This window comes from Lycium ferocissimum, chromosome 7 (assembly GCF_029784015.1).
Source record: "Lycium ferocissimum isolate CSIRO_LF1 chromosome 7, AGI_CSIRO_Lferr_CH_V1, whole genome shotgun sequence".
Classification (NCBI taxonomy): Eukaryota; Viridiplantae; Streptophyta; class Magnoliopsida; order Solanales; family Solanaceae; genus Lycium; species Lycium ferocissimum.
In genome coordinates this window covers 37,748,733-37,765,347 of record NC_081348.1, presented here as the reverse complement: position 1 = coordinate 37,765,347, position 16,615 = coordinate 37,748,733, and the positions used below count along the sequence as shown (strand labels likewise).

The 16,615-nt window shown below is 31.4% G+C and overlaps 1 protein-coding gene across 1 annotated transcript; it reads right to left on the bottom strand.

Moving 5' to 3' along the window:
• Window positions 1-213: 213 nt before the first annotated feature.
• Window positions 214-1,615, bottom strand: LOC132064815 (LOB domain-containing protein 37-like). Its single transcript, XM_059457938.1, has 2 exons — window positions 1,285-1,615; window positions 214-886 (listed from the first exon to the last, which is right to left on the bottom strand). The coding sequence occupies exons 1-2, from the start codon at window positions 1,466-1,468 to the stop codon at window positions 435-437; spliced, it is 636 nt and encodes a 211-aa protein (XP_059313921.1). The 5' UTR covers window positions 1,469-1,615; the 3' UTR covers window positions 214-434.
• Window positions 1,616-16,615: the final 15,000 nt, after the last annotated feature.

The window sequence follows — 16,615 nt, the reverse complement described above, 5'->3', positions numbered from 1 at the left end:
ATCCTAGCAATGTGGAAAAATGTTTGATATTACGTTCTCTTTTTTGGTTACATAATTACTTATATATTCTCATTTGAATTGTTCATCTAGTTAACCCGGAAACTCCATCAAAGCGAAAATTTAAAAGAAGCGAAATGTGAAAAATTGACTTTTAGAACGAGTCACAATGATCAGTGACTTAAACAAAAACTGAAAAAATTAAAAACGGAGAGATCAAAGAAAAAGGAGGCAACTCTCATCTTTCCCTCAAAACTTCATTTATCGAGAAATCCAGTGCCATCGGAAGCATTTTTAATTTAATGACCTCCTTAAGTTACCAAAAAACTTACCATTAAGTAAGTTTTCGACAACATTTGTAACAACCAAAAAAGAGCAAAACTCCAAAGCTTTAGTTAATCAGTAACTTGTAAGTAGACATGAGCCAAAAAAAAACTTCAAAAGAACAATCTAAGAAGCTTCGTTTCATGTCCTTGTTGTAAATTTTGCTGATACACAAATCCACTTTCCAACGTCGTCGTATCAGATTCATCTGAATTCAACGACGGCGTTGCCGCTCTTCGTTTCTCCGTTCGCCTGTTCATTTTACCGTATCCTGATGTAGTAAGTCCGAGATCTAGATCTTCTGCCACGTCATCAATAATTTTCCTTTTAGATCGGAAATTTGAGCTTTGCGATCTAAACAGATCAACGTTGTTTGCTTCGGATGATGAATCTAACTCCGGTGAAGCGGTATACTCCGGTAACGGCCGTAAAACGCCTCCTTTAAGCACTGTTTCAACAGCCGATTGGCACACGTGCCAGTTACCTGTCCATAGTAGTCCTACCGCTCCGTGCACTGGATTCACCGTCCTTCCACACGCTTCGAACAACAGCGATTGAAATAACGCTGCAGGTACACAAAACAAAACTCCTCAATATAACTTCTTTTTCTATAACTTGGAACTAGAAATAAGGCCATTCAGCCACTTAGGATTTTTTATTTTTTTTTAGTATATACAAGAGTTAACGGTCAAAAACACAGTTATTCCATTTTTCTGCTTGAACTATTACGATATACTTAGATGTGTTAAAACACACCTTGAAGTTGTCTAAATCAATTATCAATTTTTCCCTTTTCATACCTGAACTATCAATTAGATGTGTTTTAATACATAGATAGAGCTCAGATAGAAAAAGTGAACAACTAACTGATAGTTAGGATATGAAATTCACGAAAAAGTGATAGAATCATTATCTATATACAATGAAAATGGTTTCATGCACATGAATAGTATAAGTAAGTACCTGGTCGTTGAGATTCGGGAACGGAGGAGAGGAAGGACATGAGGCCAGCACGGCCGAAGAATTTGGCGACAAATACGGTGGCATTGGCTTGAGCATGAGAGCTTTCAATGCCCTGTAAACTCTGTCTGAGTATGCAATTCTCATTGCAACCTTTCCGCAGAATTCGACAGCCGTTGCAACTCATGGCGAAAACCTACTTCTTCCCTTAATGATGGAGTAATAAAAGATCAAAGGAAGTAACAAAACTTTGATACCACGCTAAATTGCAAATTAAATAAGCAGTTAATATGTTTGGAATTGAACTAAAGAGAGTTGAAAGAAGAAGGGAGTCTTGGAGAAAAGGAAACAGAGAGAGATATATAGAGATGAAAGGAACGTGGGGGGTAAGGTGGGTATGAGATGTGGAGCATTATTGGGGAAATAAACCATGATTAAGAAACTAAACCATGGTTAAGTTAAGAAAAATATAGTGGCTTTTGAGCAAAATGAGTGGACATGACGGGGGGAAAGAATAAAGTATTAGCATTGGGGGTTCCAAAAGTATTGGGTTATAGAACGGCTCCGTGTCTCCGCGAATGGGTGGGAGAGAAAGTTGGATTATAGTGGCAGCAGCACTTTGGGAATCTTTTCTTCGCCCATTGTATGGGAGACTCTGCTCTCCTTTATTCAACTTGCCAGCTCCACTTACCAACGCAACGACGTCTACGAGTGCCGCATATTTTCTTTGACACTGTATTTATTTTCTTTTGACATTTGACTCTCTTTCCAACCCATTTCTCTAAAATTTTTACTTTCTCAGCTCTTAAATTGAAAAGTAGAATGAGAGACAGTGACAGTTAAATAAGGAAAATGTCCAAATAAATAATTAATCATAATTAAGCAAAAATATTATATATGCAACATATATCATATATCTACGGGATTGATTTGGTGTAAATATCGAATGTGAATAAGTTTTTAATCTTTCTTACCTCTTCCCCTCTTTCTTGGTCCTTCCCATCTATGCTGACCCCAGTGGCGGAGCCACATGCATTCAAGGTGTGTCAACCGACACCCTTTTGCCGAAAAATTACACCGTGCAGATTTGTAATTTTTTTTTTTTAATGTATATATACTTGTGTTGAACCCCTTTAATTTCGTCGTATATTTCCTTTTTTATATTTTGACACCCTTTACTAAAAATCCTAGTTCCGCCACTGACTGATCACATAACAAAAGAATTACTGTATATCTTTTACTATCCAAACATAAACATAGTAGCAGATGAAGACGTTCCATCAAGTTTTCTTTGTAAATTCAATCCATATCGTATTTTTATTATCCCTCCGTTTCAATTTAAGTGTCTTAGGTTGACTGGGTATAAAATTTAAGGAAAAAATAGACTTTTGAATTTTGTAGTTCTAAATTAAACATGTAAGTAATGTATTAAAATATCATTTGAATCTTATGTTTTTAAACTTGTCATGTAATATGTTTAAATTGTCAATTTATTAAATACATAAAGAGACACTTTTTTTGGGATAAACCAAAAAGGAAAGTAAAACAATTAAATTGAGACGGAGGAGTACAATTAAAGGGCAGCCCGATTCACAATGCATGCCGTATTAGCAGGAATCGGGAAGAATCGCACCTAGAGGATTGTGATATAGACAACCTACTCTAATGCAAATATTAGTGACTGCTTTCAAAAGTGTTCAAAAGTTTATAACCCAATCTAAACACAATAGTTTCTCAAATCCAATTATTCCAAAAATAAATGCAAACATTCACAATTATTTTCTGGAAATCAAAAGTTAAATTAAACTAATTCTCTCAAACCGTTCCAAAACCAAATCCAATGCACCGAACTTCCAAACAAAATTCGATTCTTTTCCAGAAACTTTTCCAAAGCATTTGTGGATTCATCGCAAGCGATAGAGCAGGTGAATATAATAATATACATACAAGTTAAGATAAGATTTTACACTGCGATGTTCCCCAGGGGACGCCAGGTGCACAACAATCGGCATTTTGGGCTTATCACACTATAAATATTTACTAGTTCTCAGCCAACGTGTTATAATTACTCTAGCTTGAATTTCTTATTTAATTATTGTAGACAAGGCTTTGAATCTGTATAACCAATGACTATCGGTAAAAGTTGGTAAAAGTCAAGTGCAGAAGCACATTTTTAGACTTTTTTTGCTCTATTCCTATGATTCTTATATCATTTTCGTCTGATTCTTAGTTCATCATAGGTTGAAATTGGTACAATATTTCCAAATTATTGCGCCCAACTTATATAATAAGTAAATAAACTGCGGCTAATTACAAGCTGGAAAGCCTTGGCTGGGTTATAATTAACTAAGATAATTATGTCTGAGTCCGGAGCCAAAATGGCATATTTTTGCAGCCATTAGTCCAAAATAGGCTGCCTTTTTTTTTTTATACCACAATGGGTATTTCGTTGGATAATAACGAAATACCTAAATACCAACAACTGTTCTGTGCTTCATCGATAAGTTGCATTTCGCTCAGTGTGAAATGCAACAAATATTTTTTTTTTTTTGCATTTCGTGAATCTTAGAACGAAATAGGTTTTTTTTTTTTTTTTTATATATTTCGTGAATTTGAACAAAACTTGTTTAATTTTTTTTTGGGGATATTTCGTGAATTAATTCACGAAATATAACTATTTTTTTTTTTTTTGCATTTCGTGAATTAATTCACGAAATATAAATGATTTTTTTTTTTTTGTATTTCGTGAATAAAAAAACGAAATATGGAAAATACAATTTTTTTTATTTCATCTAAAAACGAAATTGAAAAATATATATGAATTTTTTTTTATTTCGTTCATCTAAAAACGAAATTGGAATATATATATATATATATATATATATATATATATATATATATATATATATATATATTTTATTTATGGTAGATCAACGAAATAGGATAAATTTTTTTTTTATTTCGTTGATATACCAACGAAATAGGAATATATATATATATATATATATATATATATATATATATATTTCATTCATATATATATATAATAGGCCCAATACATCAAGGATACGTAGACGTTCGGATCGTCATTTTAGGGGTTGAAAAGTCCGAAGTAAGTTTTGTTTGAAAAAACTTAGTGTTTGACTATAAGGTTATTTTAGTCAACTTTATATGTCGAGAAAATTAGTGACTTTATTTTCAAAAATTGAAACCACGGAGAAGTGAAATTGACATTGTTGCTACATTACCCGAGATTTTTACGTTGAAATCTATTGCGTATCATCATATTATAAGTAAATAAAACTGAAAATTTCATGCCAATTTGGGGAAAATTGAAATTGAATGGGATAAGGCGTTTTTTAAAAATTGGCTCGGCCAAACCGCCTTGCGGCCGTTTATCCGCATAGATCTCGAAAAAATACGCAAGTTAAAAAAAAAAACGCGTAAAACGGACGTCCGCGCGCAAAGTTATGACCATCTAAAGTTTGACGACTTTACAACTAGTTTTTCTCCCTATATTTTTTAGAATTATATTTATATTCAAAATAAAGTTATGTCTTGATTAAAAAATAACACGCTTAAATCAAAATCTTAAAAAATAAAACACCCTAAAGTTTCCAAACAAAACATATCACGATGTATTCGCCTACATTATTGTACGCGAAAAAAAATATCAGATTCTATATAAAATATTGACGTTTCGGAATCTTGACACACGACTAATCATTGGTCAAAGTATGAAAAAAAACACTAAGTGTTGCAAAAAATAAGGTTGGCAAATATAGATAGGACAATATTTATAAACGGAGAAAAGTAAAAATTTCGCAAATTAAGTCACGAAATGTAAAAGATATTATTTTGAAAACTATTCAATGCTCGTTTAAAAGCGATTGAACCAACGAGAAATGAACAAAAAAAATAAAATTAAAACCATAGCGATATGGAGAGCAGAAAAACGGTAAAAAGGGAGGGGTGGTGGTTCGTTATATACCTACGAAATAGAACAAAACATTTCGTTGGTATATAAACGAAAAAAAATAAATTATTTTCCTATTTCGTTTTTATATAAATGAAATACAAAAAAAAAATATATATATATATTCATCCTATTTCATTGGTATATGAATGAAATAAAAAAAAATACACACACACACACACACACACACATATATATATATATATATATATATATATATATATATATATATATATTCTATTTCGTTTTTTATATAAACGAAATGAAAATAAAATTATATTCCTATTTCGTTTTTATATAAACGAAATGAAAATAAAATTATTTTCCTATTTTTTTATACAAACGAAATAAAAAAATATATAAATTTTTTTTATTCTATTTCGTTTTCTAATACACGAAATGCAAAAAAAATAATAATTATAATTTCCTATTTCGTTGGTATATCAACGAAATAAAAAAATATATTTTATCCTATTTCGTTGATCTACCAACGAAATGCAAAATATATATATATATATATATATATATTCCAATTTCGTTTTTAGATGAACGAAATAAAAATTATATTTTCCATATTTCGTTTTTTTATTCACGAAATGCAAAAAAAAAAAAACACTTATATTTCGTGAATTAATTCACGAAATACAAAAAAAAAACACTTATATTTCGTGAATTAATTTACGAAATACAAAAAAAAAAATCAGTTATATTTCGTGAATTAATTCACGAAATACAAAAAAAAAATCAATTAGTTTCGTTCAAATTCACGAAATATAAAAAAAAAAAAAAAAAAAAAACCTATTTCGTTAAAAGGTTCACGAAATGCAAAAAAAAAAAAAAAATTGTTGCATTTCGCTACACTTGTAGCGAAATGCAACTTATTAGTGAGGCACCGAACAGTGTTGTGTGGGTATTTCGTTGGTTATCCAACGAAATACCCATTGTGGTATTAAAAAAAAAAAAAAAGGCAATTATTATTTTGGGCTAATGGCTGCAAAAAAATGCCATTTTGGCTCCGGACTCAATTATGTCTTGCTACAAGAAACCCCACATGATAACCATATGTTTGGTTTGCCAAGAGATATTTTTTACCCACTTGACTAGAATTAGGGATGACAAAATTAGTTCATGAAAGAGAAATTAGTCCAGGAAAATATGATTCGTTCAGTCTGTCCAAGTTTGGACCGTTTAACTACCTGTCCATTCATTAACTAAACTTATTTTGACTTGCCCAATTAAGTTCATTTAGAAGTTGGATGATTTTGGCTAAATATATAGCTCAAATTGATTCAGGAGAAATATTGTCAAAATATTTTAATTTTTTGTTGATATGTTATGTATAACTATAATTAAAAAAGCGTTTCTTAGTTTTGTTTGGTAATTAAACAAACTATGAAAAAAGAAACAAAGAAAAGTTAGGTAAGAGTAGAATCAATTGGGTTATGACTCATAACTTATGGTCTGTTTTTTAACCAATCTTAACTAAGCTAATCTATTTGAATCCGTCCAAATTCAATCCAAGCTGTCCATTTACCATCGCTAGCCAGAATTAAAAGAAAAGTTCGGTAAAATTATTACTCTCTCCGTCCATTTTTACTTGTCATATATTTACTTGGCATAACTCTCAAGGAGCCATAAATAAAATGACAATTTTACCATATCACCCCTATTTGTTACTTAGTCATCTAATGAACAGTGTTTTAAAAGGGGGGGGGGGGGACATCTTACATATGCCTCGGCGAGGCATAAGCCTGATCTGTATTTAAATTTAATATTTCATAAAGTAATATAATTACAATAAATATTTTTGAATAGGTAAAATTAAATAAAAAAGAAAAGAAAAATGTAAATAAATGATATATAACTAATCAAAGCAATCCATTACATGCCACTTACAATTTGTAACTATAATAACATAATTTTACAAGTATAAACAATATAATGAAATAAAAGCTATTATGAAATGCAAATCAACTCTACCATCTTGAAAAAATCACAATTTCTTAAGACAGTATTACTATCATACTATTCATTTTATCTCCCTAGAAGCAAATAATCAATAAACTTGATCAATATTATAATTAAAACGTAACTCCTTCATGAATAAAAATAAAATTACTTTCAAATAGTGAAATAATAAATATGATAATTTTAATACATAGGACAAAAGACGAATGACAAGTGAAAATGTATAATTCGGCTATGTATTCTTAAATGAAATATTAAGTGATATTTACCCTCACGATATTCTCAAATACTCAATAAATATGCAATACTACGATTTGTTATTTGAGTTACATCCAATCTTCTTATTTCTATAGATGAAAAACTATTAAGTGTCATTCATTTGTTAAAGAATTATGAGGCTTTACGATTTTAATTAAGGAATTTAATATATAATTTGTGTACGAACTATTAGACGAGCCCCGAGCGTTTGGCATTAGGCATGTTTAGGGCGTACAGTCGGGCGCTTAATTAGGGCGTAAGCCTCACAGGAACTAAGTCCCGCACGTGAGCCCCGGGGCGTTTTGCCAGTGCCCCGTCCCGAGGGCGAGTCCTGAAACTGCCTTTTAAAACACTACTAATGAATAATGATTGAAATCAATTAACATACTTTAAAAGTTGTGCAATCATTAACAATTCTTTGAAGTTTCCAACTCAATAATTAATAATCACGGTAAAATAAATACGAAATGGTAAATTATCTCTTGTTTTTTTAAACTACACTAGTAAAAGTGGACATCTATTTTTAATACACAAGTAAAATTGGCCAGAGGAGGGACTACACTGGTCTGAAAATTGCCATTCACTATCAACTTTTCATATCGTCGTAAAACTAAATGAATAGTTGGTAACTTGGTATGATGCAAAATCTTAAACGTCAGTCAGATCAACCCTCTAGGTGAAGATCAAAAGAAAATAGGCAAAATGAAGGTAATAATGGGTTTAAATTCTATGAACTAATTAGTAGTGAAGGAAATATCCACATAATCAGGTCATTTAAAGCGATTATAACTGGTATTATCAGTTGAATTCGCTTATAACGCAAGAAAGTTTACATTTTCAGTCTATATAACTTAAAATCCTAATTATTTTTACATTATTGTCGGTATATATAACAAAAATTCAACAATTTCTAGAAGAGACCAAATACCAAAAGAGGAAAATCAGGAGCAGCAAAAAATTAATGTGTTCTATTTTGTCACTACCTTCTTTCTATATATTTATATATACTAATGGTTTCGAGATTCAAACCTTATAAGCTGTTTTCCACTTAGCAGATAGTAATATAATCGGCAGAAAAATGACATACACTATCTGAAATTACACAAAAAACTTGTAAAGATCAAGGGGCAAAACCAATTTTTGAAAAGTAGCTGTCAGCTAAAGTTGCAATTGTCCTTTCAAGAACATGTAAAGATCTCATTTATATGGCTACTTTTTAACGTGAGATTCTCCTCTTCTCTTATACTGTATATATCTACTCTATTGATGGCAACTAATGAGTCATCCTTCACTACACCATTCATAAAAGCCCTTCCTAACTTCACCTTTTCTTTTTTATATTGCAAAAGTTTAAGCTTCGTGCACCGATAGTCAGTAGCGGAGATAGGATTTTGATCGAAGGAATTCATTATTTACTCAAATTCAATTAAAAATTATACTTGTATATACATTAATTTTCGGTGAAGAGAATTCGGATGAACCCCTTCTGCCCCTCTAGCTCCGCCCTGCCGATGGTATATAATCCTATTTTACACAATCAACTTAAGTGATTTACAATAACAGGTAAAGCAGATATGATCTGCTAATTCAACATATATAAGGTAAATCTTAATTAGCTATAACATGTTAAATTATATAGTTGGTGTAACACATTTAAGCGTATATGACTCAAATTCAATTGCAAACATATTTTAGGTCGTAGAACTATTGGTCTATTTTTAATACTGCTACTGATCCCTTTGGTTTCTTATATGTTTTAATATTGTGAGAAATGCTGATGCAAGGTAAGCTTAAAGGATCAATAATTGCCGCAGAAGTCCATCCATTACCCATTAGATAAATTCTCAAAGTGGCCTTTTCCAGTTTTTAAATGCATAGAAGACCCTTGTCTGAACTGAATCTGCAAAAAAGTATTGTTAAATGCTTCAGTAATATCAATGTGGATCACATAATTATCTATTGTGAGTAGTTAACAGCTGTCGATTATATGTGATGAGTAATGACAATGCATCACAAGCCAAAAGCTGTGAGATTCCCAGCTTCTTTTTGTGTAGTGTTAGGCTTTCAATTCCTTTAAGTATATTAAAAGGATACCAGCTACCAATTATTTAGTTAGAGTTTAACTAATATCCATCGATGATGTCAAAGGATTTTTTCACTATCAAATCACTTTTATGTACTAGGACAAGTAATATGTCTTATTTTCAAAATTTTATATCTCTTTTTTTTTTTTTTGGAGAGTTACCTACAAATATCTATTGCATGACATGATATCTGTAAGTGTATATAAGTTAAACTCATGTAGCTACATTTGTGTTTAGGAAAGCAAAAGCTGCTAAGATTGGATAGACATAAAAGATATGACAATGCTCGAGGGTAAAAACTTATCCCCATTTTGGTGTTCGCATCAAACCATAGATACATGACATGTATTTGCACATAGAATTTTAGCATTTAACTATGGTTAGTTAACATGCATCTCTACCTCATTAAATCACTTAGCTATAGATAATTTACATGGTTTAATATAAATACCGGATGCAAATAAATAGTTAACATGCTCGAGTCACATTCTATGCTGCAACAAGGACAATTACACCTCAATCTCAAATAACTCAGAATTAATAATACAAATCGTAATTATTAATGTCATTTCATTTAAACTCGTCTCATTTTTGTGTGCGCTTAGGTGAGCACGTCTCAGCATACTCAGTATCGTACGAATTCGTCATAAATTCCCTAGTTTTATGTACTGATTGTCAACCTATTCTATCTCTCCTTTAATTTTTATCTGGGGTTGGAATAGACAATGGGAACAAATTCACGGAATTATGAGTCATATATATTCTATAGTATTGAAAATTAGGTATAGCACGTAGTTACCGAAGCTAGGGAACTATGAGAGAGCATGAGAGGACGAAGAAGATTCATTGTAAGTTACAGTTGTTGACCTGTGGTACGTGGCATCTTAATCCAAAATATGAGGGTCTTTTTCCGATGTGGACCACAATAAAATCCATAAGTAACATTGGCTCCACATAGAACTTGTATCTTTTTTTTTTTTTTTTTTAGGGTGCAAATTCCAACACACAAATGATGTATGCTGAGAATGGGATTCCAACCCATGAGGTAGTATGTTTGGCACTAGTTGATGAGTTAGTCCCAATTAAAATAATGGGGTTATATATGTTGTTCCTTTATATATTAAAAAGTTATAATGGGACTTTGTGTTCCAAATATGTAGATTATTGGACCACCTCAAGTAAGTTGAGCTGGTCATGGAAAATTCCAAGATACATTCCGGAGTAGGACATTTTGGACTTATTATCATAAAGCAAATGTGTCCCTCCGTTGGTATAGAGAGGCAATTGGTGTTTTACACTCTCCAAGGGGAGAGCCACCCCCATCACTTCAATTATTATTATTCTCTCTGTTGCTTAATTATGTGATGACTGATTTATATGAGCAGCTTCTATCTGTTACAGTATTATGTTTCCTTGAAAATATATTGACTTTAAGCAAATTTTGTGGTACAATTTTTTGAATTGGAGTTACAATCTGATGCTCAACGTTATTTAGGTTCAGCGGTAGCTTACTATTTTTAGAATGAAGTTACAGTCTAATAATTACAATTACATTCAACGTTATTTTAAGGTCGGGGGTTATATAGTGCTAAGAAAGTACTTAATTCACACTTCTACAATTTCATCAGTCACTCCAGCCCCAAAAAGACTAAAAATGGGAGGGCGAAAACCAAAAAAGAGGTAGCATTATTGTAGATATGTATGGATTTTGTTCTCTCTAGCTAATCACTATTCAGAATGTGTTCACACTAAGCTAGATTAATTACTTATTGGAGGAGGAATAACGGCTCTAGGACTAAGCGATAATCCAATTTAGTATTTCAAATTGAATATGTTTAAACGTATCTGATAATGGAAATAGAGTACCACTTCATATATCTAATGTGCAATTTGATTCGTCTCTGAATCAGAGTTCAGAATAAATAGTCATAAGACACATACCACTTCATTTAGTTTTTTTTTTTTTTTTTTTCAAATGCTTTTTAATCACACAATCCATTTCCTCATTTCCCCTTCTTCTACCCCTTATGTGATTAAAAAGAATTTAAATGAAAACACTTGCGGCAGTAAATGAATGTATATCAAGAACTATTTAATCGTAACATATAAAAAGTTGACCAACTATACTTACTAGATATACGAAAAGAATTATTTGAAATTAGGGGTGTTCATGGTATGGTTAAAAACTGATCCAAACCGAAAACCAAATCAAACCGACTAAGAAAACCGATATTTATTTGGGTTTGCATTGGTTTGGTTTTAAGTTTTTAAAAACCGATAATATTTGGTTTGGTTTTATTAAAAACAAACTGAAGAAAAATCGAACCGACAAATTATATACGCATTTTTTATAACTATATATATACAATATATTAATTTTTATAAATTATTTTAAGTACGTTGTATACTTTTTTATCAAATTTTTATATTTATCTCTAATAGGCTAATAAACTTTACTCCTTGCCATGAATCCATACTCGTTTATTCAAAGAAACAACTATAAGATTTACCTAAAAGAAAAATTATATTTCGTATAAACTTTATTCACTTGATTAAAGCTTATAGATCTTGAGACATTTCCTCAATAGTCCAAAAATATTATAGTTACCTCAATAAAAGGGTATAACGGATAAGTTGGAAAAGGACGAAAAATTCTTGCCTAATTTTAAGGGGGGGGGGGGGGAATGAAATAGAGAAATACTATATTTCTTAAAATTAAAACCGAAAAACTGAAACCAAACCGTACCAATCTGATAACAACCAAACCGATGGGTATGTATTATATTTAGTTTGGTTTGGTTTTAATAATTTAAAAACCCGACTAAATTGGTTTGGTTTTAGTTTTAACCAAAAACCGAACCATGAACACCCCTTTAAATATTAGACACTAAACTCATTGACTTATATATTGTAGTTTTATATCTAGAAATTGCAGGAAATATTCACTTGTGCATATATATGGTATAGGTTAATGTCTTGATTACTAATATGTACCATCAAGACTTAACAGTCTAGTTGTACTTGTAAAAGTTTCCACCTAATAGTTGTGAATTCAACTTTCACTAGCCGAATTTGTTCTTCGTACTTTGACCCCTCGTGTAATATATATATATATTTTTATTATTATTTATTTATTTATTTATTATTTTTATTTTTATTTATTTATTTATTTTTTAAAAAAGGGGGACTTGATATGAAGTGGTACGATTTACAATGAGCAATTTCTGGATTTCAAATTCTGCCTAAGTAGTCCTGAAAAGAAGAAGGATAAGTAATGGACTATTTCTTAATATGTTTAATAGTGATTAGTTCAACTATTTGTGTGACTTCACCTTGTCTAACAATTCAACCTAAAAACAAGGGCATAGATAATTTACTAAAATATGGCCAGCCAATTGGTAGCAGTTTTTTGTGCGGATTGCCCTTTAAAGGCATTAGTCTTTAATTTTTGCTTTTCGCCTAATACCATGAGATTTGGGGTTCGAATCTCGGGTCAGTAAAAAAAAAATCGCACGGCAGAGTTTCGTAGTAAAATTAGGCCTAGTCGGGCAAAAGTTAGGCCTTAAGGGAGAGTTTTGCAAAATTCAACTGAGTAAAAAAAATGTCTTAATGCAAACCTCTACCTTAAAGTAGAGTTTGAGGCAAACTCTGCCTGAAGGTAGCAAAACTCTGCCTTACGAATCCAAACCCTACCTTAAGATTTTTTTATTTTTTTTTTTTAATTTTTAACTGAGCGGGGGTTCAAACCCGAAACCAAGGAGCTTTGTGAAGGACAAAAATGAAAGACTACCAATTTGAGGGCCAAAAATTAAAGATCACCCCCTAATAAGGACAATCGTGGAAATTGCCCAATTGGTAGAGTATACATATTAAGAAGAAATATTTACGAAACGTGACGATAGTTTTCTATTTACAAAACATAACATTACAAACCCTATAACAAACATACTTTTTTTTATTTTTTTTTTATTTTTTTTTCGCTCAAAAATTTATGTGTGAAAATTGTATGAAATGTGTATATCTCGCTCAAGGCATAAAAAGTTTGCTCAAAATTTAGTGTATGAAAACTGTATAAAATGTGTATATCTCGTTCAAGGCTTAAAAAATCACCTCAAAACTGTATGTATGAAAACGGTATGAAATTTGTATCTCGCTCAAGGCTTAGAATTTCACTCACATTTGTTAGATTTTTCTAAAATTAATAAAACTACAACGACATTGTATGCAACTTTGATACAATATTCAAGACTTAAAATAATCACTTAAATTTTTGTGTATGAATATCTTGCTTAAGGCTTAAAAAATTCGCTCAAATTTTGTGTATGAAATGTGTATATCTCGATCAAGGCTTAAACATTATGCTCAAAATTTTATGTATGAGAATGGTATGAAATGTGTATATCTCGCTCAAGACTTAGAATTTCATTCACATTTTGTGTGTGAAAAACTATATTAAATTTAGCTTACACATACACATTTCATACAACTTTCATACACAAAAATTTGAGGTAATTTTTTAAGCCTTTGAGCAATTTTTTTTTAAAGGTTTAAAATATTTTTAAAAAAATTTAAAAAATTATTTTCTGAATTTTTTTTTTAAAAGAAAAATATATGAAAATCCATCATGTTTCGTAAAATATCGTTATCTTTTGTAAATAAGAAAAACTATCGTCACGTTTCGTAAATATTTCTCCTAAACATATATATATATATATATAGTTTTCCCTACTTTTAATTGGCTTTGTGTATTTGGATTAATCCGCCATGATCATTTAAAATTTCTCTAATCCACGTCGCTTTGTTCTTTTTTTTTTTTCAAGGGTATGTTATAGTTTTTAAGTTTGACCAATCAGCCAATTTCAAAGAAACATTTATCTACTGTGATTTTCGTCAACATATATAAGATAAGATAATATAGTTAGCTAGTTGTTTTTAGTTACTTTGCAAATGTCATTCTTGTGCTAATTTGGATTAACACCTCTTTAAGACTAATTGAACTTTGAGATTTACGTTGCGCATGGAAATGTACAAGTTATTACAGCTAAGTGAAAATTACTGCCTCTTTGAAAAAGAATGATTAATTACTTGGTCTGAGGACACATTGTTGCCCTATTTTAAACGGTGATGTTTTTTTTTATCAAAATCTTTTTAGTGAGGCAAAAGTGTAAGAATGTTTGATGAATTGGGCCAAAATTTATAGTAGAGTGCCGACCGGATCTGTTTGGTAATTAACTCATTAAATAATCTATATATATATATATATCAAGCAAGACTCAAACACGAGTTAATCTTAGCGATCATTCCATTAAGAAAAGAAAATGTGAGGAGTTCGAATCAAGCAATCTCTTTTGTTGTGCAATTTTTATCCAGTGATATATAAAAATAAATAAACTATTAGGGGTTTATTTTATTTTATTATCCTTATTAATTATGTTTTAAAAATTTAAGTTTGACTGATAATACTTTATTTCCATTTCGTTGCACTAGGAAAGGATATCAAATAATCGATGCACCATTGACAATATTAACCCCCAAAAGACGGAGATTGTGGTGTTCTACCAGAGGCAAATCATACAAGAGCTTGATGAGCCAAATCCGTTGACAAAAAAGAAGAAGATTTTTTTGGATTCTCATGCCTAGCATCCCCTCATAACCTAGGATTAGTGGTGATAAGACAAAATGCAGTCTAAGTTTTGATGATTTTCAAACTACTGGAGAAACAGAGAGAGACCTGGTTCGCAATTTGCTCTCTCTGTACGTTGTACCGTCGGAAAGAATAACCGTAAAGTCAAGCGCAACGCACAAGCTACGATAGTCTTTGGCCGCGTCCCATGCTTTAAGTCAAACATGGGATGAGTGGTCTCTATCTCACCCACATGTTCCCCAATGTATATACAACTTGTTCCAACATATTGGGTATCACTTGAAACCTAAACAATCTTGTGCAAATCCTTGCCGCCACAAGTTCTCAAGTGCTCTCAAGAACAAAGCAACTTACAAGCTAAAGAACCTGATCCAGACACCAGATTATGTCTATGTTCTTTAAATTGCTGTGAGTTTTTGTTCACTTATTCTTTAAACTATAAACCTACTCTTCTTTCAAGAAGCTATTGTAGGTACTCCAAATTCTCAGTAGTTGTTAGGCAGTTTACCTATTCAATCTATTGAGTGGTACCCTTGGATAGAGTAGTCAAGTGTATTAGTTGGTTTGGCTAGAGTTAGTCAAACTTGGTTGTGTGCTTGGCTAAGGATAATTAAGAGTTGTAGCTTACAATAGATGTATTGTAAGGGTGAGGGATTTATGTGAGTTAAATTCCTAGATTGCAAGAGGTTGTAATCTGAAGTTGCTCAGTGTAGTGAAGTGAAATCCTACGTGATAGGTCTTGATTTTTAATCCCTTGAGCAAGGAGTTTTCTTTAGTAAAATCTTGTATTATTTACCTACTGCACTGCATCAGGGAACTGGCAACCAACCAGGTCCCTCATATATTATTTGGTGGAACTGTTTTTAACAAATGGTGATAGAGCTGATGTGGTATCTCAGAAACTGGGATTTGATGGCATATGTAGAGGGGATCCCATGGGCTTCTCAGGTGGAGGTTGGTTGAAGATGATGTGATATTGGAAAGAAATAATACATCTCTCTTGATTTACTAAAATGAACAAATAAAAATAAAAATTTATTTTTAATATAGTGGACTAGTAAAAGATTCGGAGAGGAAGTCCCTTATTGTTGTCGATCTAGTACCCGGTATTAAGTAGAATATTTTTAGCGAACTATTGGATTTTGGGGGGCTAGTTATTTGTTATCCATGCCATCATCATTTGTTTTTGCATTTGTTTCAGGGACTAAAATCTTTGTAAGTGAATCACAAATAACTAGCGTCTTGGCCAAAACAATCATTTTAGGCTATGAAGTTCCTGATCTTGGGAATTATGATGAAACTAGGCGTAGTTATTATTGGCGACCACTTAAGGTACCTAACATGAGTACTAGTCGAGGAGATAATCAGATCAACAACATTCAGTTTCTTATTGTATGCGGAGTT